Consider the following 26,058-nt stretch of genomic DNA (forward strand, 5'->3'; position numbering starts at 1 on the left):
AGAGAGATGGAGTCTAGCTCTGTTGCCTAGGCTGGAGTGCAGTGGTGCCAACTCAGATCACTGCAACCTCCATCTTCTGGGTTCAAGTAATTCTCCTGCCTCAGCCTCCCAAGTAGCTGGGACTACAGACGCCTACCACCATGCCAGGCTAATTTTTGTATTTTTAGTAGAAACTGGTTTTCACCATGTTGGCCAAGCTGGTATCACACCCCTGAGCTTAGGTGATCCACCCACCTCGGCCTCCCAAAGTGCTGGGATTCTAGGTGTGAGCCACCGTGCCCAGCATAAATTTTCTTGTAGAGATGGGGTCTTGCTATGTTGCCCAGGCTTGTTTTCAGCTCCTGGCCCCAAGCAATCTTCCCTCCTCAGCCTCCCAAAGCATTAGCATTTTAAGTGTGAACCACCAAGACCAGTAACCTTGTGGGACTTCTGAGCTCAGGCCTGAAGAGTTCTTGAACTTTCTTGGCTGGTGCAATGGCTCTCTTAGCACTTTGGGAGGCCAAGGTGGTTAATCAATCACTTGGGTTCAGGAGTTCGAGACCAGCCTGGGCAACATGGTGAAATACTGTCTCTACTAAAAATACAAAAAATTAGCTGGGCATGGTGGTGCACACCTGTGGTCCCAGCTACTCGGGGGACTGAGGTGGGAGGATCACTTGAGCCTGGGAGGTGGAAGCTGCAGTGAGCTGAAATGGTACCACTGCACTCCAGCCTGGGTGACAGAGTGAGAGCCTGTCACTTTTTTTTTTTTTTTTTGAGACGGAGTTTTGCTCTTTCACCCAGGCTGGAGCTCAGTGGCGTGATTTTGGTTCACTGCAACCTCCGCCTTCTGGTTTCAAGTGATTCTCCTGCCTCGGCCTCCCGAGTAGCTGGGATTACAGACACCCGCCACAAAGCCTGGCTATTTTTTGTATTTTTAGTAGAGATGGGGTTTCACCACGTTGGCCAGGCTGGTCTCGAACTCCTGACCTCGTGATCTGGCCGCCTTGGAGGCCTGTGTGGAGGCTCACAGTATCCCAGATTATTTGGGACGAATAATCCAGAAATCCTGGGATTACAGGAGTAACCCATCGTGCCTGCCCCCTTATTTTATTTTTGAGACAGGGTCTTGCTCTGCCACCCAGGCTGGAGTGCAGTGGTACAATCATGGCTCACTGCAGCCTCAACCTCTGGGGCTCAAGTGATCCTCCCACCTCAGCCTCCCAAGCAGCTGATACTACAGGTGAATGCCACCACATGTGGCTAATTTTCATATTTTTTGTAGAGACAGGATCTCTCTACATTACCTAACCTGGTCTGGAACTCCCGGGCTGAAGAGATCCTCCAGCCTCGGCCTCCCAGAGTGCTGGGATTACAGGTGTGAGCCCCTGCATCCAGCCTGTTTTCACATTTTAGTATCTCTAAAAGTGGGTTGAGCCCAAGAGCAGTGGCTCACGCCTGTAATCTCAGCACTTCGCGAGGCTGAACCAGGGGGATCACTTAAACTCAGGAGTTTGAGACTAGCCTGATCAACATGGCGAAACCCCATCTATGCTAAAAATACAAAAATTAGGCAGGCGTGGTGACGTATTTCTGTAATCCCAGCTACTTTGGTGCTGAGGTCTGACTTGCAGACTCTGACTTAGTGACAGGTGAACAAAATGCACTTAGACACAGATGTCTAGTCAAAGAGCGGGCTTCAGCGTCTGGGCCACTTACAGATACTGAGAAGGGTCCGGTAAAGAGTTAGCAGCTGCAGCCTTGACTGGCCAGAGAGGTTTGCATCTTAGTACAGGCTAAATGACAAAGGTCGTGAGTAAACACCACTAGTGGGTACTTAACTTTGCTAACGTTGTGAGTAGAGAGCAGTTCTTCACGCATAAGATCAAAGGCTGGTCTTAGGCCCACGTGAATAAATAAGCTATTTAGATAAACTCCTCTACATCCTTTTCATTTATGCTTTAAGCTTTTAAGAGAATTCAGCTGCTTTTAGCCAAACCTTTTACTGAAGCTACGCAAAGCCCTTGGCCTTCCAAGAAGGTTTGTGACTATTTCTTGTTTCTTTTTTTTTTTTTTTAAGATGAGGTTTCACCATGATGGCCAGGCTGGTCTTGAACTCCTGACCTCAGGTGATCCACCCACCTCAGCCTCCCAAAGTGCTAGGATTACAGGCGTGAGCCACCACGCCCAGCCAACTATTTCTTATAACTATCTTTACAATTTTTCCTCTAAAATTTTTCCCATCACCTTGATTAAGGTCAGGAGTTCAAGACCAGCCTGGCCAACATGGCAAAACCCAAGAAGCAGAAAGTTCCTTTTTAAAGTTCCCTTTCTTGTTGAAGAATAAGTGTGCTAATGATTTCGTTAAGCCCCGTCCTACGTAGCTGTTAGACACACCATGCTTACGGGCACGTAGTACACTCTATGTCCTTGTACTTTAACCAGGATATCTGTGCTGGACGTGCTCACAGGCATGTCCCAGCTTTCCATTGCTTTTACCTGTTTTAAAAAGTTTTTAAGTTGTTAGCCAATCAGGTTTTAGTTTAGATTGTGAGGTGTGGCTCCAGCGTAAGGGATAAATTTGTCTCTCTTCCTTTCTCTCATGGCATGATGGCTAGCGAGTACCCTTCCTGCAGACCAGGAAGTAAAAATTGCGTTGCTGAAAGATTCTTTGTCTCAGTGCTGATTTTTCTTTGTGGCACCGAGCATCTACTTCCAGCACCCATCTCTACTAAAAATACAAAAAGTAGCCAGGCATGGTGGCGTATTTCTGTAATCCCAGCTACTTGGGAGGCTGAGGCAGGACAATCGCTTGAGCCAGGGAGGCGCAGGTAGTAGTGAGCTGAGATCGCGCCAGTGCACCCCAAAGAGACCATGTCTAAAAAAAAAAAAAAAAAAAAAAGGAAGACAGAGAGATGAAAGAAAGGAGAGAAAGAAAAAGAAGGAAAAGTGGAATGAACCATACAGAGTGACAACTACAAGACCATGAGAAAACGTCTGACATGTTCTGGAATGATCCAGAAAGTCCTGTGTTGACACATGTTTAATTTCAGGAAACACAGAAAGAATTTCAGTATCAATAGCAAACGTCACAGCAAAACTGCACGGAACTGTCGGGAGAGGCCAAAACGTTTGCACGGATCCTCTCGGACTACAGGAGACATGCGAAGAACAGAAGAACAGACGCTGTTCCAGCAGCCCCCGCTCCGGACGGGGCCGCCTGTTTTCCCGGGGGCCGCTCAGAGAGGGGCGCCGTCCTCCCCCGGGACGCAGAGCCCGCGCGCCGCCGGCCCAGCGCTCCCCGGCTTCCGCGCCCTGGCGGGGGCCGGGTGGGACCCCAGGCGGTGCAGCTCCGCGCGCGGGGCGGGGTCCGAGGCTCCGGGCCGGCGGGGGCGGCGGGGGCGGCGCGGCGCGCAGGGGCACACGCGGCGGAAGGCCTGTCGGAAGTGCGAGCCCAGGAAGGCGTAGAGCAGCGGGTTCAGCGCGGAGTTGCTGTAGGACATGCCGTGGGCCCAGGTCTTGACCGCGTACGCGGCGTAGCTGCGCGGGTGCCAGGCGCCCTCGGGGCCCAGCGCCTGCAGCGTCAGGAACAGCTGGATGGGGCCCCAGCAGGCGGCGAAGAGCAGGACCACGGCCGCCACCAGCCGCGACACCTTGGCCCGCACGGCGTCCGCGCGCTGGGCCAGCAGCTGCCCCTGGGGGTGGGAGGAGGAGGTCAGGGGAGAGGCCGCGGCCGGCTGGGCTCATCCCCTCGCACCGCCCCTCCTGGACCCCTTGGGCTGTCCCTGCCGCGCAGATGCCCCCACCGGCGCCTCCCACCCTGGGGCCTCCCCGCCCGCCCCGTCTCGCCGTCCCCCGCACGCCGCGCACCTGCAGGGCGCTATCGACGGACGCGGGGCGCACGGCGGCCCGGCCCAGGTGGCGGAGCATGGCCCCATAGCAGGCGCAGGTGGCGAGCAGCGGCAGCAGGTACAGCGCCAGCAGGTTGTACAGCGCGAAGGCGCGCTCCAGGGCGCGGCTGGGGAAGGCCTCTCTGCAGTAGGTGCTCGGCCCCGGGGACAGGCGGTGCAGGGCGAGCACCGGCGCAGACACCGCCGCGGAGCCTGCGCCACACGCGGGTGAAGACCCCACCCGGGGGACCAGCGGCCCTCCGAGTGCCTCCCCGGGATGCGCTCACCGAGCCACCCTGCTGAGTGCCAGGCGCCCCGTCTGCAGCCTCGCTGGTCCTGGGCAGGCAGAGCCATTGCGCCCATTCTCCAGGTGCCCGAGCGAGGCAGCAGGTGGCTCCGGGCGCCCAGGGCGCTAGGACTTGTTCCCCTTCCCGGGTGAGGCCCCTGAGGCGTACTTACCCACCCAGATGCTGAGGCTCACAGCCAGCGCCAGGCGGGGCGTGCGGCGGTGCAGGGCGCGCAGCGGGAACACCGTCACGTACCAGCGGTCCACGCTCATGGCGGTCAGAGTGGCGCACGTGGCCTGCACTGAGACCTGCGGGGGCCGCCAGCCGGGCGTGTGGCCACCTGCGCGGTTGGGAGCCTGCCCCGTCGCCCGCCCTGCCGGTCCCCCTACGTGTGGGAACACTCAGGCACGGGATGTGTCCTGGGAGGGGTGTCCAAGGCGGGTTGAGGGGACCGGAGGGTTGGGGAAGTGAGGAAGCCCCTGGGGGCGGCTGGGACCCTGAGTCTAAGACAGGGGGGCTGCGTGGAATGGAGGGACAGGCGGGCAGGAAGGCTCAGGGCCTCGGTGGTCCTTCCTCACCAGTGACCCGGGTCTCCGTCTGTATCTCCACCCCACCGTTCGGGCTCCGCACTCCAGGTCTAGGCTGCACCCCTGCCCAGCCGCGTCCCGCAAGCCGGGCCCCCCAGCCCCTGGTTCTCCTATGCGTTTCCCCGCGCTCCGCCCAAGGTCGGCCCCGCCACGTGCGCCCTCCCTCCCTACGTTCACCCCCCTCCCCTCCTGCTCCGGAACGCACCCCCTCCCCGTCCCCACCCCTCCTGCTCCGGAGCGCACCCCCTCCCCGTCCCCACCCCTCCTGCTCCGGAGCGCACCCCCTCCCCGTCCCCTCCCCTCCTGCTCCGGAACGCACCCCCTCCCCGTCCCCTCCCCTCCCGCTCCGGAACGCACCCCCTCCCCGTCCCCTCCCCTCCTGCTCCGGAGCGCACCCCCTCCCCGTCCCCACCCCTCCTGCTCCGGAGCGCACCCCCTCCCCGTCCCCACCCCTCCTGCTCCGGAGCGCACCCCCTCCCCGTCCCCACCCCTCCTGCTCCGGAGCGCACCCCCTCCCCGTCCCCACCCCTCCTGCTCCGGAGCGCACCCCCTCCCCGTCCCCACCCCTCCTGCTCCGGAGCGCACCCCCTCCCCGTCCCCTCCCCTCCTGCTCCGGAGCGCACCCCCTCCCCGTCCCCACCCCTCCTGCTCCGGAGCGCACCCCCTCCCCGTCCCCTCCCCTCCTGCTCCGGAGCGCACCCCCTCCCCGTCCCCACCCCTCCTGCTCCGGAGCGCACCCCCTCCCCGTCCCCTCCCCTCCTGCTCCGGAGCGCACCCCCTCCCCGTCCCCACCCCTCCTGCTCCGGAGCGCACCCCCTCCCCGTCCACTCCCCTCCTGCTCCGGAGCGCACCTGCTGGATGTAGTTGACGAACTTGCACATGAAGTCGCCCAGCACCCACGCGGGCAGCGGGTACAACAGGGCGGTGAAAGGGACGCAGCACAGGAGGAAGGTCAAGTCCGTGGCTGCCAGGTTAGCTGCGGTGGGAACACGCGGGCGCTGGGCGTGAGCGCTCCTGGCCCTGCACCCTGGCCCCCACTCTGGTCTGAGCGACCAGCAGGGTAGCTCAGGGAGGCCTCCCCGCAGAGCCCCTGGCCTCCTCGGGAGAAGTTGGGACACCGTCCAGTCATTCCCCGTTACATCTCAAACGTTATGCCGTCCAGCTCGAGTTTCCTGGCCATTAAGGCAGAAATCAGTTCTTTTTTTTTTTTTTTTTTTTGAGATGGAGAATATATATATATTTTGAGACGGAGTCTCGCTCTGTCGTCCAGGCTGGAGTGCAGTGGCCGGATATTGGCTTAATGCAATCTCCACTTCCCGGGTTCAAGCGATTCTCCTGCCTCAGCCTCCCGAGTAGCTGGGACTACAGGCGCGCGCCACCACGCCCGGTTAATTTTTATAATTTTAGTAGAGACGGGGTTTCACCTTGTTGGCCAGGCTGGTTTCGAACTCCTGACCTCGTGATCTGCCCGCCTCGGCCTCCCAAACTGGTGGGATTACGGGCGTGAACCACCGCCGCTGGCCAGAAATCATTTCTGTTCGGCCGTGTCCGGGCTGGGGGAGCCCGAGCAGGCCCCCGCCTCTCTGAGCCTCAGTTTCCTCATCTGCCAACTGGAGACAAGGGTGCCGGCCCAGCAGCCACCGACTGGACTCACAGCTGTGTGGGGTAGGGGACCCCAGGACACAAATGCATAAATAGGCTCAGAGAGCCACCACGGCAGGGGTCACAGCCCATTGTGCAGCCGACTCCCAGCCTTTGGCCCGCGCGCGGCACCCGGTCGAGGTCTCCACGTGCCGCACTCCCCAGACTCCGGCCCGCTGGAGTTGGCGACCTCTAGCCTCAGGTATGCGGACCACGGGGAAAAGATTCGGGGTGGGGGGCACCGAGGCGGGTCTGGGAGGGCCCCGGTGCGCCGCGAGGAGGAGCCCCGAGCCGCTCGGCCCTCGGATCCCCGACCCGACCGGCAGCAGGTGCGCTCACCGATGTAGAAGTTGGTCACTGTCCGCATCTGCTTGTGGCGGCAGATGACATAGATGACCAGCGAGTTCCCCACCAGGCCCAGCAGCATCAGCGCCGCAAAGAAGAGCGGCACCACCCAGGAGTCCACGAACCCCGGAGCGGGGACCCGACCGTCGGAGGCGTTGGCGCCGCAGCCCGGGCAGCCCGAGGTGTTGGCCGGCGCCCACCAGGACGCGTTGGGCCCCGATGTAGCCGCCGTGTGCATGGCCGCGCCTCCCTCCTCCTCCCGGCCGCCCTCCAGGATTGCGCCCCGGCACCGCCCCGGACACCCCTCCGCCCTGCCGCCGGGGGATGCGCCCGCGGAGCCCTGGAAGGGTCTCAGCTGGAGGCGGCCGCGTCCGCAGGGCAGCTGGGATGGGCTCGGCGGCTCCTCTGCGGGCGCTGCTACAGCCGAGCGTTTATAGCCCGGGCCCCCCCTTGTCCTTGGCTCCCCGCCTCTCCCGCAGCCGCTCACCACTCCCTCCCCTGCCCACGCGCCCTCTATCGCCCCAGCGGCAACCTCCCCATTCCCTCCTCCCGGTGCACGGTCGCAGTGAGAGCGCAGGAGCGGGGCTGAGAGGGGCGGAGCAGGCAGGGGGTGGCCGCGTGGAGGCTGCTGTGGCCCGGAAGAACCGACTTTAACCAGGGAGTAGACGCTCAGTTCCGATTTGGAGCCCAGCCGAGGCGCGAACCCTGACACCTGTGAATGTGGGAAGGGCTTTGACCCTCTTAGGGGCTGGGGCTCCAGGGGGGTGGGCCCAGGCTGGCGGGGAGGCCAGCCCTCAGCGGAGACCCTGAGTGAGGATAACCTGGGTTTGTCCCCAGGACCCTGGAGAGCCGTGGAAGGTTCAGGGCAGGTGAGGGTCGTCCCAGATCTGGCTGTTTCGGGCTGAACATGTCCCACATGGGTGGCAAGGAGTGGCTGACACCCGCAGCGACACTAGCAGCAGGAACCAGGTGTAGGGCACCTGACAAAGCCCAAAACCTTATTGTTACCGAGACAGTCTTGTTGCCGGGCTGGAGTGCAGTGGCGGGATCTCGCCTCACTGCAACCTCCACCCCCCGGGTTCAAGCGATCTCCCGCCTCAGCCTCCCAAGTATTTGGGACTACAGGGGCGTGTCACCATTATAGGCTAATTTTTGTATTTTTTTTTTCTAATTCAATAATAACACTTTTTTTTTTTTTTTTTTTTTTACTCTCAGAACTTTAAAATGGGAGCATTGCATAATTCAGCCAGTCTTTACTTCCCGGTAACTGCTTCATTGGGTGGGGATTCCCTTTTAAATCACATACTCTTTTCATCACTCTGTCTAAGTAACACGAACCCAGCGGTCCCGCACAATCTGAAGTAAGTTCACCATGATCGCTGCAGGCCCAGTGCCAACAGCGACCCCGAGACCAAGGGCAATGGGGAACTCAGCCACCCGCTGCTTGGGTGGAAGCCGCCACCTCGGAACTTGACATTTGCCTCATCCCCACGGAGCAGAGGTGGCGCCGGCAAATCACGCTGCTTCCTCCTCCTCAGGGTTGACTCCTCTCATTTTTTTTCCTTTTTTTTTCACCCATGGACCCATGTCACAGAAATCCTCTCATTTTTTTTAAGCTACTAAACATTAGCGCTAATTTCTGAATAAGACTTCGATCCACACCGACAAGGCACGGAGGTGTGAGCGTCGTCGCCTTCCCACAGCCTTTTTTTTTTTGTATTTTTAGTAGAGATGGGGTTTTACCATGTTGGCCAGGATGGTCTCCATCTCTTGACCTCAACTGATCCACCCACCTCGGCGTCCCAAAGTGCTGGGATTACAGGCACGAGCCACTGTGCCCGGCCCACAGCCTTATTTTTTTTTTAAGACAGGGTCTCCCTCTGTCACCCAGCTTGGAGTGCAGTGGTGTGATCACAGCTCACTGCAGCCTCTACGTCCAGGGCTGAAGCCATCCTCCCGCCTCAGCCTCCTAAGTAGATGGAACCACAGTCATGAATCATCATGTCCAGCTAATTTATTTTTAATTTTTTTTTTTTGTAGAGATGGGATCTCATCATGTTGCCCAGGCTTGTCTTGAATTCCTGAGCTCAAGCCGTCCTCCTGCCTCCAAAGTGCTGGGATTATAAGCATCAGCCACCCAGCCTGGTCAGCACAACCTTGACCCCATAATCCCACACCTGGACGTGTACCCCAGGAACACGTCCAGGAGGTCCTCCCGCGGTCCGTCCTGAGACAGAGTTCCAAGATGTTGGGTCATCGTGGAGTAATACACAGCGAAGAAAAAGGTGCTGTCATTCATGTAAAAAAGACTAAAAAGGGAGAAAAGAAAGTAATAAATGTCCTTGGGCTTATATGTGCATCAAACATCTCCAGAGGTGACCCAGGAGACTTGGGGAGGGGGATGTTTCCCTATCCATCCATTGATGGCTTCAAAGTTATTCTTTTTATTATGTATTTATTTATTTTTTGAGACAGAGTTACACTCTGCTGTCCCGGCTGGAGTGCAGTGGCGCCATCTCAGCTCACTGCAAACTCCACTTTCCCGGTTCAAGCGATTCTCCTGCTCCAGCCTCCTGAGTAGCTGGGACTACAGGCACGCCCCACCATACCTGGCTAATTTCCGTATGTTTAGTAGAGACGGGGTATCACCATGTTAGCCAGGCTGGTCTCTAACTCTTGACCTCGGGCGATCCTCCCCTCTGCCTCCCGAAGTGCTGGGATTACAGGCGTGAGCCACCACGTCGGCCACCCGGCCTAATTTTAGAGAAGAGTAAAGTGAGGCTAAGCAGGGGAAGGGGCTGCCCAGTCCAGGCTCCAGGGCTGGGAGGGGGGCAGGTGGAAGGAAGGCTGCGGGGGTGGGGGGGTTCCCCCTCCAGGCCTCAGTTTCCCTGTCCGTTTCTCCTCGCTTCCCCGGGCTGGATTCCTGGCTCAGTCGGCAGCCCGGATCGGGAGACAGGGGTTGTGGTTGAATTTTCCACCTCTCGCCTAGGTGTCTCTCCTCGCCGGGGCTAGGTTTGTGGGTGTAGGGATCACGGCCCGGCCCTGCCTCGCACCTCAGTCTCCCCGTTCCTCGCTCCAGAGGCTGGATCCCCGCCCCGCCGGCCTCCGTTTACCCGTTTGTCCCCTGGTGGCTGGATCCCCGCCCCGCCAGCCTCAGTTTCCCCGTTCGTCCCCCCGGGGCTGGATCCCCGCCCCGCCGGCCTCGGTTTCCCTGTTCGTCCCCTGGTGGCTGGATCCCCGCCCCGCCGGCCTCGGTTTCCCCGCTCGTCCCCCCGGGGCTGGATCCCCGCCCCGCCGACCTCGGTTTCCGCGTTGGTTCCCTGGTGGCTGGATCCCCGCCCCGCCGGCCTCGGTTTCCGCGTCGGTTCCCCGGCAGCGGGAGGTGGTGGCCCCCGCCCCGCCTGCGCAGCCCCAGGCCCCGCCTCTGCCCGCCTCCGGGTGCCCGTCACTTCCTGCCCGGCCCGGTGAAGGCCCAGCCGGGCGGCGGCGACGGCGACAGCGTCCGAGCCATGGTCGCGCTGGAGAACCCCGAGGGCGGCCCGGAGGCGGCGGCGGCGGAGGGCACCCCGGGCGGGCGGCGGCTGCTGTGAGCGCGGGCGGGCGGGGCGCGGCGCGCGCCGGGAACCTGGGCCCCCTCCCCTGCGATCGTCTCCCCGCCTCCCCTCCCCTCCCCTCCTCTGCCTCCCCTCACTCCCCTTCCGGGGCTTCAGCCTCTGTCTTGCCATCCTTTTTCGCCCGCTGTTGACCCCCAGGCTCGGGGGAAGTCTTCATTGTTACCCAGCGGGGACACCCTCCTGGCGCCCCGGGGATTGGCTGGGGTAGGGGACCCCGGTCCGCGCCCCCACTTCCCCGGTCCGCGCCCCAACTCCCCGGGTCTGCGCCCCGACTCCCCCGGTCCGCGCCCCAATCCCCCGGTCCGCGCCCCCCACTCTCCGGGTCCGCACCCCCAGCTCCCTGTTCGCCCCCCGCACTCCGGGGTCGTGCCCCCATTCCCCGGGTCTGCCCTCCAACTCCCGGGTCCGCCCCCCAACTCCCGGGTCGGCCCCGCCATCCCCTGGTCCGCCCCCCCAACTCCCAGGTCTGCGCCCCCACTTCCTGGGTCCGGCCCCCAACTCCCGGTCCGCGCCGCCATTCCCCGGGCCCCCGAGGTGCTCGCCAGAGAGCTTCCCGCCCGGGGTTCCTGGGCCTGTGTCCGCGGGCTCGGGGCGGGAGGTGCCGCGGGCGGGGGTCACCCACGCGGCCGTGCGCTCCAGCCCGGCCTCTCCGGTTCGCCCCGCTCTACTCGCCGTCTGGGCTTGTCTGCGCCCCCTGCCCTTCCCGGCAGACGCAGCTCCTTGTTCTCCTTTGGGTAAATCCCCAGAACCCTTGCAGGTTAAAATCAGGAATCCGCGCGTCCTCTCGGCGTTTTGTGGGGGGACCCGGAAGCGGGGTGGCCCGTGCGTCACCCCTTCCGCGCAGGGACCTGGGGACCCTAGGGTGCACCCCTGGGGCCCTCGTTCCGTTCCCGTTTCTTCCGTGTGCCCACCTGCCTCCACCTGGGCAGGTCATTTCACGCTCCCGTGCCTCAGTTTCCCCTTCTGTAAAATAGGATCGTAAGTGGGGCCTCTTCTCCAAGTGCTGGGGGTTACCGACCTGGCTCTGGGCCGGTCCCAGCAAACGGAGTGTCCATTGTGTCCTTATTACTAATTATTGTTAATGTCTTATTAATTATTTTAGTATTACTATTATTTGAGACAGAGTGTCACTCTGTCGCCCAGGCTGGAGTGCAATGGCGCGATCTTGGTTCACTGCAGCCTCCGCCTCCTGGGTTGAAGTGATCCTCATGCCTCAGCCTCCTGAGTAGCTGGGACTACAGGCACGCGCCACCACCCCGGCTAATTTTTTGTATTTTTAGTAGAGATGGGGTTTCACCATGTTGACCAGGATGGTCTCGATCTCCTGACCTTGTGATTCACCCACCTTGGCCTCCTAAAATACAGCGGTGAGCCACTGCACCTGGCCTTTAGTATTGGTTTTAAATGATGATTTATTACTATCATCATTATGTTTATTATATCATCACCATTACCTGCCCCAGAGGCCATACCCGTCGCTACAGAGGTGATTTGTATCCGAAGGAGAAAGGATGCCTCTTTGATTGGTTGATTGATTAATTGATTGGAGACAGAATCTCCATCTATTGGCCAGGCTGGAGTAGAGGATGCCTCCTGTTTTTTTGAGACAGAGTTTCGCTTTTGTTGCCCAGGCTAGGGTGTAATGGTGTGATCTGGGCTCACAGCAACCTCCACCTCCTGGCTTCAAGCGATCCTCCTGCCTCAGCCTCCCGAGTAGCTGGGATTACAGGCATGTGCCACCATGCCCAGCTAATTTTGTATTTTTAGTAGAGATGGGGTTTCTCCATGTTGGTCAAGCTGGTCTCAAACTCCCGACCTCAGGTGATCCTCCTGCCTCTGGGTTTACAAGCGTAAGCCACTGCTCCCAGCCTTGTTTTTTTTAATATTAGAGATGGGGTCTTGCTACATTGCCCAAGCTGGTCTAAACTCTTGGGCTCAACCCATCCTCCCTCCTCTGCCTCCCAAAGTACTGGGATTACAGGTGTGAGCCACCACTCTAGTCTAGTTTATTGAGATGAAATTCACATTTATTAGTATTTTTATTAATACAGGGTCTCACTCTATCACCCAGGCTGGAGTACAGTGGCTCAATCACAGCTCACCGCAGCTTCCACCTGCCGGGCTCAGGTGATCCTCCTGCCCGGGCCTCCCGAGTTGCTAGGACCACAGGTGTGCACCACCATGCCTGACTAACTTTTAAATTTGTTGTAGAGGTGAGGTCTCACTATGTTGCCCAGGCAGGTCTCGAACTCTTGGACTCAAGGGATCCACCTGCCTTGGCCTCACGAAGTGCCGGGATTACAGGTATGAGCCACTGTGCCCGGCACTGCATCTTCTTGAAGCCCAGATGCGGTGACTCCTGTGTAACTGTGTAAATACGCTCATGTTTCAGCCCTCGCTGGCTGGGTGTTTACCTGCCAGATGTGTCCTGGTGGGGGGTTGGGGACTGCTGGGGGCCTCCCCGGTCCACCCCACCCCCAGCTGAGTCACCTCCGCCCTGAGCCCTGGCTTCCTGCTGGACAAGTGGGTTCCTCTCTTGCTCTCTCTTGTGGGTTCCTGGGGGAGGGGCCGGTGCCGGGAAAGGTGTGTTTTTGCCCAAGGGAGTGAGGGTCCAAAGGTCCCCTCTCAAAATCTGCAACGGGTATAATTGGGAGTGGCCAGGAGACCTGTCCCCCCAAACCCCTGCAGCACGTCGGCTCGGGCCGCCCCGCTCCGTGGGCACACATCCTCAGTGTCCACGAAGCCTCAGATACCCTCGCTGGGTCCTCGGTTTCCCTATCTGTAAAGTGGTCTCGTTGGGTGCTGTGGGAAAGAGATGAGCCAGCCCTTGGAGACTGTGTAAACAGAAGTTTAGTTATTCATTCAACAAACAAGCAGTGGGGCCGGGCGTAGGCAGGCACCGGGCGAGGAGAGGACCCGGTCTTGTGCTGCGAGCCTAGGAAGCTCGTGATTGAGGAGCAAAGAAGTAAACAGGCCAGCTGGGGCCAGCTGGTTTCCAGAGCTTCCTGGTTAGGCTGACTGGCTAGGTAGGGGGCGGGGCCGTTTCTGGGGGTGGTGACCAGGTGCCACAGGCAGAGAGCTCCCCGAGTTTGGGGCACTGTGCGGAGGGGCCTGTGGCTGGGCGTAGGAATTTTTAAATTTCATTTTATTTTATTATCGTTATTTTTTTACCACACTCCCTCCCCTGTCAGAATATATATATTTTTTTCTTGAAGCAGTCTCTTTCTGTCACCCAGGCTGGAGTGCAGTGCCTCGATCTTAGCTCACTGCAGACTTCCCTCCCGGGTTCAAGCAATTCTCCTGCCTCAGCCTGCTGAGTAGCTTGGACTACAGACACCTGCCGCCATGCCTGGCTAATTTGTTTTGTATTTTTGGTAGAGATGGGGTTTTTCTGTGTTGGCCAGGCTGGTCTCAAACTCCTGACTCAAGTGATCCACCAGCCTCTGCCTCCCAAAGTGCTGGCTGGGATTACAAGCGTGAACCGCTGCACCCGGCCGGGCGTAGGGGTTTTAACGTGAGACCTCCTGCCTGTTCCTTCCTTTTCTGGAGGGGAGTGTTGGTGACTCCCAGGCCCTGCTGCCTACTCCAGAGGCCAGATGTTTGTTAATTTCTTGCTGAAAACTGAAGTCAGCCAGCTAAATCTGGTGGTGGGACTCAAATTCCAGTGCTCAGCCCAGCACTAGAGGCCCAAGGGAGGGTGGCAAGTCCCTCAAAAGCCCCTCAAACACCAGTGGAAACAGCCCTGGTGGTCCAATGCCAGGCCAAGGGGGAGCCAGGCCTTGCCCTGGGACGCTAGGGAGCCATGGCCTGTGCTGGAACAGGGGAAGGACTGGGCAGGTCTTTGGGGGCCTAGAGGGGGGTCCTGGAGGGCGGACCTGTGGGGCTTTGGTGAGAGGGGCGGTGAGGGAAGCAGGGTGGCTCGGGGGTTCCAGATGAGACCCAGGTTCACATCCGGCTCCTTGCATTTTCTGGGTGGCGACGGGACAGCCCCGCTTCTCCAAGCCTCAAACCCTTCATGTGTAAAATGGGGGTGACACCAGGCCCCTTGCTGGGAGGGCTTGAGGTGTGTCACTGAGCCCCGCCCTGCTCTGACTTCCCCAAGGGCTCCCCTCGGATGTGACTTCCGTTATCGGCCCTGTCCAGCTGTTGGGGTGGAGATGTAGGCCCCGGGGCCTCAGGGGGGCTGTGGGTGAATCTGGGGCTTGGGAGGAGGTGCTCGGGCCTCAGGGAGGCAAGACCAGCTTCAGAGACGCTGGCTTCACGTGACCCCGCGTGCCCATTCAGTGCCTGTCGGCTGCTGTGCTGTGTGCTGAGGACGCGGGCCACCACCTCCTTCTTCACAGCATCGGGAGCTTGGGCGGTGACTTCGTGCCTTGGTTTACAAATCTGTATAATGGGGGCCAGGCGTGGTGGCTCAGGCCTGTAATCCCAGCACTTTGGGAGTCTGAGGTGGGTGGATCGCTGGAGGTCAGGAGTTCGAGACCAACCTGGCCAACATGCTGAAACCCTGTCTCTACTAAAAATACAAAAATTAGCTGGGCGTGGTGGTGCGTGCCTGTAATCCCAGCTACTGCGGAGGCTGAGGCAGGAGAATAGTTTGAACCCGGGAGATGGGGGTTGCAATGAGCCAAGATCGAGCCGCTGCACTCCAGCCTGGGTGACAAAGTGAGACTCCATCTCAAAACAAAACAAAGCAAAAAAAAAAAAAACCAATTCTGTATAATGGGCATTAAAGTAATGTCACTTGCCTCCTGGGGGACAGTGCAGGTGACAGGAAATGAGCCTAACATGGGAAAAATACTCAGTCCAGGGACACTGATATGACTGAGAGCAGTGTGGCCTGGCTGAGGGGTGAGTCCCCCATCATAGGAGGAAACCAAGCCAGTGGCAGTTGAGATGAGGAGGGGAATTCATCCCAGGCCCTTTGGGCTCTAAGTACCCCTCCCAGACCAACTCGTTCCCACTTTTTGAGAGGGACCTGAGGTTAAAGGTTGCAGGGTGACGCATCCTAGCTGGGGTTCACACACTCGGGGCTGAGATTCCAGGACCTGCACTGCTAACACCACAGCCCCCGGAGGCGTCGGTTTCTCAGTTTCCAGCCTTGCCTCAGCCGTCGAGTTCCGAGTTAGCCTTGCCTTGGCCAGTGAGGTCCAGGTTTGAAGCTTGACCGGAGCCTCTGCCTGTGGGTCCCTCTTGGTGGATACTTGTGCGTATGTGAGGTTTTTGTTCCGATGACTTTTCATAGAGGTTTGCTGCGGTCTGTGGAGACTGTGCTGTTTACCCGCCTGTCCCCTTCCCACTTCAGACAGACCTGGGTCTCCTCCGGCACTGTTGCCTGGGCTGGAGTGCAGTGGTGCGATCTCAGCTCACTGCAACCTCTGCCTCCCGGGTTCAAGCGATTCTCCTGCCTCACCCTCCCGCGTCGCTGGGATTACAGGTGTGTGCCACCACACCCAGCTAATTTTATGTATTTTTAGTATAGACAGGGTTTTACCATGTTGTCCAGCCTAATCTCGAACTCCTGACCTCAAGTGATCCACCTGCCTCTGATTCCCAAAGTGCTGAGATTACAGGTGTGAGCCACCGTGCCCAGCCTTTTTTTTAATTTTTAATTTTTAATTTTATTATTATTATTACTATTATTATTTTGAGACGGAGTTTCGCTCTTGTTACCCAGGCTGGAGTGCAACGGCGCGATCTCGGCTCACCGCAACCTCCGCCTCCTGGGTTCAGGCAATTCTCCTGCCTCAGCCTCCTGAGTAGCTGGGATTACAGGCACGCGCCACCATGCCCAGCTAATTTTTTGTATTTTTAGTAGACAGGGTTTCACCATGTTGACCAGGATGGTCTCGATCTCTTGACCTCGTGATCCACCCGCTTCGGCCTCCCAAAGTGCTGGGATTACAGGCGTGAGCCACCGCGCCCGGCCCATTTTTTTATTATTTTTTAAAGATAGGGTTTCTCCATGTTGGTCAGGCTGGTCTCGAACTCCCGATCTCAGGTGATCCGCCTGCCTCGGCCTCCCAAAGTGCTGGGATTACAGGCGTGAGCCACTGCACCCGGCCTGTTTCTTTTGTGATACAGTCTTGCTCTGTTGCCCAGGCTGGAGTGTGGTACTGCAATCACAGCTCGCTGCAGCTTCAACCTCTCCAGGCCCAAGTGATCCCCCTGCCTCGGGCTCCCAACGTGCTGGGATTACAGGAGCCCCTCAGCCTGGCCCGTGTGGTTTTTCCTTGCCAGAAAAGTCCCCATCCAAGAGGCCCCCCCAGCCCGCTTCCCAGGTGGCTGCTGTGTGCGCCTGGCCCCCTGCGTTCGCAGCGGGAGGCCCGGCTGTGACAGGTAATCCGTCTCCACAATTAATGTCATTTGTTGAGGCGAGGCCGATTAGCTCTGGGGGTGCCGCTCCAGCCCCTCTTTTGTCCTGGCCCCAGGGACAGGGGACATTAATGGAGAGGCAGGGGGCCTTGGGCATCACCTGGAGCTTCTGAGACTGTTTACTTCCTCCTCTGCTGCTGCTGGGGGGAGACGTGGATAAAATCAAGTTTCTCGACTTTGCGTTTCTGAAGGAAGCCGTTCTTCACGTCCCAGAGGCTGCGTGCCCTGCTGGCCTGCAGCTAACACCTTGAACACTGGGGCCGCGGGGGGCGGCAGCATTTCTTGGTCATTCACCTGCTGTGTGACTTCAGGCAACTGTCTTCAGTTTTCTGAGCCTCAGTTTACTAATCTGTCATCACAATTTTTTTTTTTTTTTTGAGACAGAGTCTCACTCTGTCGCCCAGGCTGGAGTTCAATGGGATGACCTTGGCTCACTGCAACCTCCGCCTCCCGGGTTCTGGCGATTCTCCTGCCTCAGCCTTCCACGTGGCTGGGATTACAGGCATGCACCACCATGGCTGGCTAATTTTTGTATTTGTAGTACAGATGGGGTTTCACCATGTTGGCCAGGCTGGCCTCAAACTCATGACCTCAGGTGATCTGCCCACCTTGGCCTCCAAAGCGCTGAGATGACAGGCGTCAGGCACCGTGCCTGGCCTTTTTATTTTATTTTTATCTTTTGAGATAGGGTCTCACTCTGTCACCCAGGCTGGAGTGCAGTGGCACGATCTCAGCTCACTGTAACCTCTGTCTTGCAGGTTCAAGTGATTCTTCCACCTCAGCCTCCTGAATAGCTGGATTACAGGCACATGCCACCACACCTGGTTAATTTTTGTATTTTTTTGGTAGAGATAGGGTTTCACCATGCTGGCCAGGCTTGTGTTGAATTCCTGACCTAAAGTGATCCACCCATCTTGGCCTCCCAAGTGCTGGGATTACAGGCATGAGCCAATGTGCCTGACTTTTTTTTTTTTTTTTTTTTTTTGAGACAGAGTCTTCCTCTGTCACCAGGCTGTAGTGCAGTGGTGCATTTTTAGCTCACTGCAACTTCCACCTCCTGGGTTCAAGTGATTCTCCTGCCTCAGCCTCCCAAGTAGCTGGGATTACAGGTGTGTGCCACCACGCCCAGCTAATTTTTGTATTTTTAGTAGAGACGGGGTTTCACCATGTTGACCAGGATGGTCTGGATCTCCTGACCTCGTGATCCACCCACCTCGGCTTCTCAAAGTGTTGGGACTACAAGTGTGAGCCACCGTGCCCGGCCCTAATTTTTTTTTTTTTTTTTTGACACAGTTTTGCTCTGTTGCCCAGGCTGGAGTGCAGTGGTGCCATCACGCCAACCTTAACCTCCTGGACTCAAGTGATCCTCCAGCCTCAGGCCCCTGAGTAGCTGGGACTACAGGCATGTACCAGCAGACCTGGTTAATTTTCTAATTATTATTATTATTATTTTTTTGTAGAGGCAGTGTCTTGCTATGTTGCTCAGGCTGGTCTTAAACTGCTGAGCTCAAGTGATCCGCCGGCCTCAGTGTCCCACAGTGCTGGGATCACAGGCATGAGCCACCGCGCCCAGTCTGTCATCACAGATACCGCTGGGTGATGTGAGGATGAAACAAATAGGATTTTAAGGGCCCAGGACTCCACACACCATAGGGGTGAGCTCTTCATTGCTGGGGGAAACCCAGCAGCCCACGGCTGTGGGAGGGTTCTTCTCGGAGATCCCGGCCAGTCTTGGCCCTGAGGACCACCCCCGTCCCGGCCCACAGGTCTCTTCCCAGCTGCCTGCCTGCCCTAGCCAGCTCCCAGGTGAAGAGACTGTCAGCTTCCAGGCGGAAGCAGCACTTCATCAACCAGGCTGTGCGCAACTCAGACCTCGTGCCCAAGGCCAAGGGGCGGAAAAGCCTCCAGCGCCTGGAGAACAGTGAGCAGGGGTCGGGAGGCGCCTGTTCGGGGCTCCTGGGTCTTGTAGAATGGTGTGCATGTTGGTGTGATCTCTGCCCCTCCCATGAGCTGGGCCTGGGCAGGGCTGGGGACCCAAAGAAGTGTCACCTTTAGGCCAGGGGAACGTATAACACAGCCAGACACAGGTGCCCTCTGGACTCTTGGATCAGGGCTAGGTGGGAGGGTGCTCCGAGCATTGGAGCTGGGGCTTTAAAGGATGTGTAGGAGTTCAGCAAGCTAGAAAGTGGAGGTGGTTTCTGTACCTTCTGGGGAATACACTTGGAGCATGGAGGTGGGGTGGCTGAGATGATAAAATGAGAGGAAGGCTAGTTCTTGAGTCCCCATTGAGCCTGGGGTCCCCGAACACCACCCCAACACAGAGACCACCTGCTTCCACCTAGCCCAGTACCTCCTGACCCTGCTGGAGACAGATGGGGGCCCGCCTGGCCTGGAGGACGGGGACGTGGCACCCCCTGCGTCACCCGGCATCTTCGCAGAGGCCTGCAACAATGCCACCTACGTGGAGGTGCGGCCCCACCCCTCACTCCTTTCATGTGGGGACCCCCGGCTCGGCCCCACCCCCTCACTCCCTTCATGTGGGGACCCCCGGCTCGGCCCCACCCCCTCACTCCCTTCATGTGGGGACCCCCGACTCGGCCCCACTCCCTCACTCCCTTCATGTGGGGACCCCCGGCTCGGCCCCACTCCCTCACTCCCTTCATGTGGGGACCCCCGGCTCGGCCCCACCCCCTTCCTTCATGTGGGGACCCCCGGCTCGGCCCCACCCCTCACTCCATGTGGGGACCCCCGGCTCGGCCCCACCCCCTCCCTTCATGTGGGGACCCCGGCTCGGCCCCACCCCCTCACTCCCTTCATGTGGGGACCCCCGGCTCGGCCCCACCCCCTCACTCCATGTGGGGACCCCCGGCTCGGCCCCACCCCCTCCATGTGGGGACCCCCGGCTCGGCCCCACCCCCCCACTCCCTTCATGTGGGGACCCCGGCTCGGCCCCACCCCCTCACTCCCTTCATGTGGGGACCCCCGGCTCGGCCCCACCCCCTCACTCCATGTGGGGACCCCCGGCTCGGCCCCACCCCCCCACTCCCTTCATGTGGGGACCCCCGGCTCGGCCCCACCCCCCCACTCCCTTCATGTGGGGACCCCCGGCTCGGCCCCACCCCCTCACTCCCTTCATGTGGGGACCCCCGACTCGGCCTCACTCCCTTCATGTGGGGACCCCCGGCTCGGCCCCACTCCCTCACTCCCTTCATGTGGGGACCCCCGGCTCGGCCCCACCCCCTTCCTTCATGTGGGGACCCCCGGCTCGGCCCCACCCCTCACTCCATGTGGGGACCCCCGGCTCGGCCCCACCCCCTCCCTTCATGTGGGGACCCCGGCTCGGCCCCACCCCCTCACTCCCTTCATGTGGGGACCCCCGGCTCGGCCCCACCCCCTCCCTTCATGTGGGGACCCCCGGCTCGGCCCCACCCCCTCACTCCCTTCATGTCGGGACCCCCGGCTCGGCCCCACCCCCTCACTCCATGTGGGGACCCCGGCTCGGCCCCACCCCCTCCATGTGGGGACCCCCGGCTCGGCCCCACACCCTCACTCCCTTCATGTGGGGACCCCCGGCTCCACATCACTTCTCCTACGGCCAGAGCACCCGCCCACTTCCCATCTCCTAATGAAGGCCCCGCCGTCTCCTTTGGGGTCCCCAGACCAGGCCAGAATCCCCACCTGACCCCTGGAACCTGCCAGCTCCTGGATTCATCCACCCAACATGTTTTGGACCCCCGCTCCAGTGTTTTTTTTTTTTTTTGAGACCGAGTTTTGCTCTTTTGCCCAGGCTGGAGTGCAGTGGCACAATTTCCGATCACTGTAACCTCCACCTCTCGGGTTCAAGCGATTCTCCTGCCTCAGCCTCCCGAGTAGCTGGGACTACAGACACCTACCACCACGCCCTGCTAATTTCTGTATTTTTAGTAGAGACAGGGTTTCATCATGTTGGCCAGGCTGGTCTCGAACTCCTGACCTAGTGATCCACCTGCCTCAGCCTCCCAAAGTGCTGGGATTACGGGCGTGAGCCACCGCGCCCGGCCTTGGGGGAGTGTTTTAGTCACATCAATTCCCCTCACCCCAGACAGCTGGGCCTACCCAGGTTCCCCAGTTCCCCGCACTCAGCTCAGGGCCCGACACAGGCAGCGGCTCAGTGGACAGAGATGACCACAGGAGTGCTTCCACCTGCTTGGCGGCCTTTCTTGCCCATTCGCCAAAAGACATGCTGAGGCCCAGAGATGTCTGCCCAGCCCGGGGTCTCACAGCAAGCTTGGCGGCCTCTCTTCCAGGTCTGGAACGACTTCATGAACCGCTCCGGGGAGGAGCAGGAGCGGGTTCTTCGCTACCTGGAGGATGAGAGCAAGAGCAAGGCGCGGAGGAAGGGCCCTGGCCGGGGGGAAGACCGGAGGAGAGGTGCGGGCCTGGCTGGGGCCGGTGTGGGGAAGCCAGGGCAGGGGTGGGGGGCGGGACCCGGGGTGGGTGGGGCCAGCATGGGGGTGGGATTATGGTTGGGGAGGGGCCTGGGGTGGGTTGGACCTAGTGCGTGGGTGGGGCCAGGGTATGAATGGGGCGGGGCTTGGGGGTGGGGCCTGGGTGGGTTGGACCTAGCGTGTGGGTGTGGCCAGGGCATGGATGGGGCGGGGCATGTGGTGGGTGTGGCCAGGATGGAGTGGGATTATGGTTGGGGTGGGGCCTGGGGTGGGTTGCACCTAGTGTGTGGGTGGGGCCAGGGTATGAATGGGGGTGGGGCCTGGGTGGGTTGGACCTAGCGTGTGGGTGGGGCCAGGGTATGAATGGGGGCGGGGCATGAGGTGAGGGTGGCCAGGATGTGGGGGGCCCAGGATATGGATGGCAGTGGGTAGGGGTGGGACCTGGAGATGGATTGGGGTGGGGCTGGCTGGCTTGTTGGGGCCTGGTATGGGTGGGGCCTCCTGTATACCTGGGGTCAGCCTACAGGTAAGCGTAGAGCCTGCTGGATGGGTTGCGGGGTCAGGGTATAAATGGACGTGGCCTGTGTGGGTAGGGTCTGCTGTCTGTCTGGGTGCGGCCAGCTGGGGGGCTGGGGCCACAGTGTGGGCGAAGGTGTGTTTGCTGAGCAAGTGAGGCCAAGGCACAGATGGGCGTGGTCTTCCTGGGAGGGCGTGGTCTGGCAGGTGGGCAGGGCCAGGACGGGCGCCCCAAGACTGTCCCCTGTTCCCCGACTCCTGCAGAGGACCCCGCCTATACACCCCGCGAGTGCTTCCAGCGCATCAGCCGGCGTCTGCGAGCCGTCCTCAAGCGCAGCCGCATCCCCATGGTGAGTGCCTGGTGCAGGGCGTCGCCTTTCTACCTGCCTAGTCTTTTTTGAAAGCCCCTTTCCCAGGCACAGGTTCTCACCTGCTGCAGGTCGCGTAAGAGGAAACAGGGCAGGATACAGACAGTGGGACCAGGGATCTGAGTGGGCGGGCCGGGGCAACGAAGGCGGGCACTGCAGGGTGTGTAGGAGTTCCCTCGGCAGAACGCGGGCACTGCAGGGTGTGTAGGAGTTCCCTAGGCGGAAGGCGCAGGCAGGAGGTGAGAGGTGGTGATGTCTAAGTGCGTGGTGGCCTCGGAGACAGTTAAGCAGCCTCACGTGGCGGGTCAGAGGTCATGTTTGGGCCCAGCCCTGTGGGCTCCTAGGGGGCCTGGACCGCCCTCACCCCCCCACCCGAAGGTTCCTTAATGCCCTGGCCGCCCTCCCCAGGAAACCCTGGAGACCTGGGAGGAGCGGCTGCTCCGGTTCTTCTCCGTGTCCCCCCAGGCCGTGTACACAGCCATGCTGGATAACAGGTAAGCCGGGAAGGGGGCGGCAGATGGGCGGCCCCCCCCCCCACTTCCTTGGCCCTGGCACGTTGCTCACTGCCCGTCCCCCACAGCTTCGAGAGGCTCCTGCTGCATGCCGTCTGCCAGTACATGGACCTCATCTCGGCCAGTAAGTGCTGATGGCCCCCAAGACCCCAAGTTGGCGGGCTCCACATGGGAAAGTGGCCAGGGTCCCATGGGGCTAGTTCCTCAGAGTGGGGCTTTGTGGGGTGCTGGGGAAGGCGGCTGGAGTGGGGATGCTACGAACTCAGGGGTGGCAGCAGGACCCTGCCTTGAATTGACCAGAAGCTCCCGGCGTATCCGTCCCCACGCAGAGTGACTGCAGACACAGCCAGGCTGCTGGACATCTTCAGGGCCTGGGTGGGGGTGATAATACCTGGCTTGGAGGAACCTCTGGAGTCAGAGATAAGATGGCGGGGGTGCAGTGTCTGGAAGATTCGCATTTAGCTATAGGGTCTCCCTCATACCACACATGGGACCTCAGGTGAGAACCCCTCCTGTCACCTGTGTTCCCACTTTTCCAATGGGGTGTGGTCTCAGAACACCTTCCCCCCGACCAGCGAGGGTCTGTGCAGGTGCCTGCTGGTGCCAGGCACCCCATCTGGTCCTGGGCCTCTCACAACTGTCTTGCCTTCTGCCTGGAGTTGCCAAGGGGATGGTTTCCATGGCAACCTGATGGTGCTTCCCCCATTCCCTCTGTGGGAGATGCAGCCCCCATGCCTGCATCTGTTGGGAATGTAGGGTCTTGGCTGGGGGTGCGGGGCTTGGCGCTTGGTGGGTGTGGAGCTCTGGTCCTGACATGGAAGAGGAAGGGTCCCAGCAAGATGGGGAGTAGAGGGTGGGGGTCCCAGGCAGAGGGGACTGCTGAGGCACAGGCCCGGAGGTGGCATGGAGCTCACATGGGACATGGCTCGTTTTTTGCTTTGTTGTTTTGAGACGGAGGCTGGCTCTGTCGCCCAGGCTGGAGTGCAGTGGCGTGATCTCGGCTCACTGCAACCTCCACCTCCCGGGTTCAAGTGATTCTCCTGCCTCAGCCTCCCGAGTAGCTGGGATTCCAGGCACACGCCACCATGCCTGGCTAATTTTTGTATTTTTAGTAGAGACGAGGTTTCACCATGTTGGTCAGGCTGGTCTCAAACTCCTGACCCCCTGATCATCCCGCCTCGGCCTCCCAGAGTGCTAAGATTACAGGCATGAGGCACTGCGCCTGGCCCACTCATTCATTTTTTGCAGTAAGGGGGAGATGGGGAAGGGGAGGCTAGTGGGAGCTCGACCACCCAGGGCCTGGGTGCCTCAAAGCCACCTCTGCAGGGCAGGCCTGGGAGGCCAGACACTCTGTCAGCACGTGTGTGAGTGGCCATGTGGCCTCAGGCCCGGTGCGTTTCAGGGTCCCCTTACGCACAGTGGGATGAGTGGCAGTGGTGAGTGTGATGAGCCCCAGATGAAAGCGCTCCTGTAGGGAGACTTAGGGGTTCTTGTGAGCCAGGCTCCAGGACCCGGGGGCTTAGGGCCAGCCAGGCCGCCGTGACCAGCACACACGGCTGGCGGTGACCTCCCCAGGAAAAAGTGAGGGCGGTCTGGGTCCGAGGCCCCTCAGCCTGCCGTGGCTCCCGAAGTCCCCCCGTCTTGCCCTGCTGGTCCCTTCTGCAGGTGCCGACCTGGAGGGGAAGCGGCAGATGAAGGTCAGCAACCGACACCTGGATTTCCTGCCGCCTGGACTGCTCCTGTCCGCCTACCTGGAGCAGCGCAGCTGATGGCGGCCCCTCGGAGCCCCCACTGCCGCCTCGCCCAGCACCAAGCCCTTCGATACTTCCTGCTACGGATTCCTATCTCTCACGTTTTTAGAATTTGTCTTTGGAAACCTTTTTCTCTTGGGGTCATCTCTCTCACCCTGCTGCCTCCTCACGCAGCTCTTGGCGGTCAACAGACGCCACCGGTGGCTGGGACTTCCCATCCCATCCTAGCTCCAAGCTTCCCACTCTGGGACTTGTATTTGGGTGGGGACACGCCCAGCCTGGGCATCTTCCTGTTTCTTCATTGTTTGGCTTTTCTGGCCCAGTCTGAAGCTCAAGTGAGGAGAGGGAGGCTGGGTTTTTATCACTTTTAATGAATTTGGTGTGATTTGTTGTAGATTTTTAAATTTCCCTTTTGGAGAGAAAAACCAAAAAACACCCACAGGTAAAGCGTGGGTCTTGGTCCCAGCCCTTGCTCAGCCCCTCCCAGTTTTTAGCTTGAATGAGGAAGGGGGTCTCTGGGACCCTGCCCCTCATGCCAGAAGCATCTTGTATTGTGTGTGTGTGCGCACGTGTGTGTGTGTGTGTGTGTGCCTTGAGACCCAGGACAGAGCCGTGTCCCGAGGGCTGGTTTTATCCTCCTCGTTCTTCGTGCCCTCCCCCACACCGCCTCTGTCAGGGCTCAGGGTCCCGCCTGCTTTACATGAACCCCCCTCTTTTCTTCCCCTCCTTTATACTGGGGGTCTGGGACTTCCAGCCAGAAGCCTCTGCCCTTGCACTACCTTGTCTGTCCGGCCCACTCCATGTCCCCCCGTCCCCCAGCCTGGCTCCTGCCTGGTAGCCCCTGTGTCCCCATGCTGGTCCTCCTGACACAGGCTGCATGAGTCAGGCTGGGGGCCTCCCCACCCCCTTGCCGAGTGTGGGTGATTGTATTTTGGGGGGAAGTGGGGGATTTAATAAATTTCTGGTGCTCTGGCCTCAGGCTTTGTGGGTTTTTCTTTTGGGGCAAGGCTGGGGCTTAGTAGGTCCTGGTCACCTAGGGCTGCCAGTGCCTCCCTGGCTCCTCTACTATTGGGTGCCTGGGTTCAAACCCCGGCTCTGCCACACACCTGCTGTGTGACCTTAGGTGAGTGGCCTATATGAGTGCCCCGGGGCCCCTGTAGTGGAGTGTCTTACACTGGGAGCTCAAAACAGCAGAAGGCCAGCAAGGTGGCTCACACCTGTGATTCCAGCACTTTGGGAGGCCAAGGCGGGAGGATCGCTTGAGCCCAGGAGTTTGAAACTAGCTGGGGTAACATAGCAAGACTCTGTCTCTACAAAAAAATGGAAGAAATTAGCAGGGTGCAGTGGCACGCCTGTAGTCCCAGCTACCTGGGAGGCTGAGGTGGGAGGATCACTTGAGCTGGGAGGTTGAGGCTGCAGTGAGCTGAGATTGCCACTTCACTTCAGCCCGGGTACGGAGGAAGACCCTCTGTCAAGGAAAGACGAAAGGGAAATGTATTCTCTCACAGTTCTAGAGGCACAAGTCTGAGGTCAAGGTGTCTGCAGGGTGACGCTCCCTCTGGACTCCTGGGGAGGAGCCTTCTTGCCTCTCCCAGCTTCTGGGGGCTCCATGTGTCCCTGGCTTGTGGCCACATCGATGTGGTCTCAGCTTCCGTCTCCAAGAGGCCGTCTTCCCTGCATGTTATGTCTTGTCTTGATGTCACCCTCCCTCCACGGGTCTGTGCCCAAATATCCCTCTGTGTAAGGACGCCCGTCATTGGGTCAGG

The 26,058-nt window shown here is 59.7% G+C and overlaps 2 protein-coding genes and 1 long non-coding RNA gene across 4 annotated transcripts; 1 reads left to right on the forward strand and 2 right to left on the reverse strand.

Annotated features, from left to right (window-relative positions):
* Window positions 1–2,965: 2,965 nt before the first annotated feature.
* KISS1R (KISS1 receptor) lies at window positions 2,966–7,136 on the reverse strand. Its single transcript, XM_064371200.1, has 5 exons — window positions 6,724–7,136; window positions 5,595–5,719; window positions 4,329–4,464; window positions 3,850–4,082; window positions 2,966–3,674 (listed from the first exon to the last, which is right to left on the reverse strand). Exons 1-5 carry the CDS (start codon window positions 6,965–6,967, stop codon window positions 3,219–3,221), a joined length of 1,194 nt encoding a protein of 397 aa, XP_064227270.1. The 5' UTR covers window positions 6,968–7,136; the 3' UTR covers window positions 2,966–3,218.
* Window positions 7,137–8,728: 1,592 nt separating this feature from the next.
* Window positions 8,729–10,097, reverse strand: LOC135272681 (uncharacterized). The gene is made up of 3 exons (XR_010340682.1): window positions 10,029–10,097; window positions 9,339–9,483; window positions 8,729–9,038 (listed from the first exon to the last, which is right to left on the reverse strand). It is a non-coding gene; the product is annotated as an uncharacterized LOC135272681 (long non-coding RNA).
* A 79-nt stretch (window positions 10,098–10,176) lies between these two features.
* On the forward strand, window positions 10,177–25,266 carry R3HDM4 (R3H domain containing 4). 2 transcript variants are annotated; one of them, XM_021676818.2, is made up of 8 exons: window positions 10,177–10,315; window positions 18,485–18,639; window positions 19,061–19,185; window positions 21,005–21,128; window positions 21,926–22,011; window positions 22,438–22,523; window positions 22,610–22,665; window positions 24,207–25,266. In XM_021676818.2, the coding sequence occupies exons 1-8, from the start codon at window positions 10,239–10,241 to the stop codon at window positions 24,308–24,310; spliced, it is 813 nt and encodes a 270-aa protein (XP_021532493.2). In that variant the 5' UTR covers window positions 10,177–10,238; the 3' UTR covers window positions 24,311–25,266. The 2 variants fall into 2 exon arrangements, with proteins under 2 accessions (XP_021532493.2, XP_064227290.1); XM_064371220.1 differs by lacking the exon at window positions 10,177–10,315 and adding an exon at window positions 14,827–15,780.
* Window positions 25,267–26,058: the final 792 nt, after the last annotated feature.

The sequence above is a fragment of the Aotus nancymaae genome, unplaced genomic scaffold (assembly GCF_030222135.1).
Source record: "Aotus nancymaae isolate 86718 unplaced genomic scaffold, 86718_ANA_hifiasm-v0.15.2.pri h1tg000124l, whole genome shotgun sequence".
NCBI lineage: Eukaryota > Metazoa > Chordata > Mammalia > Primates > Aotidae > Aotus > Aotus nancymaae.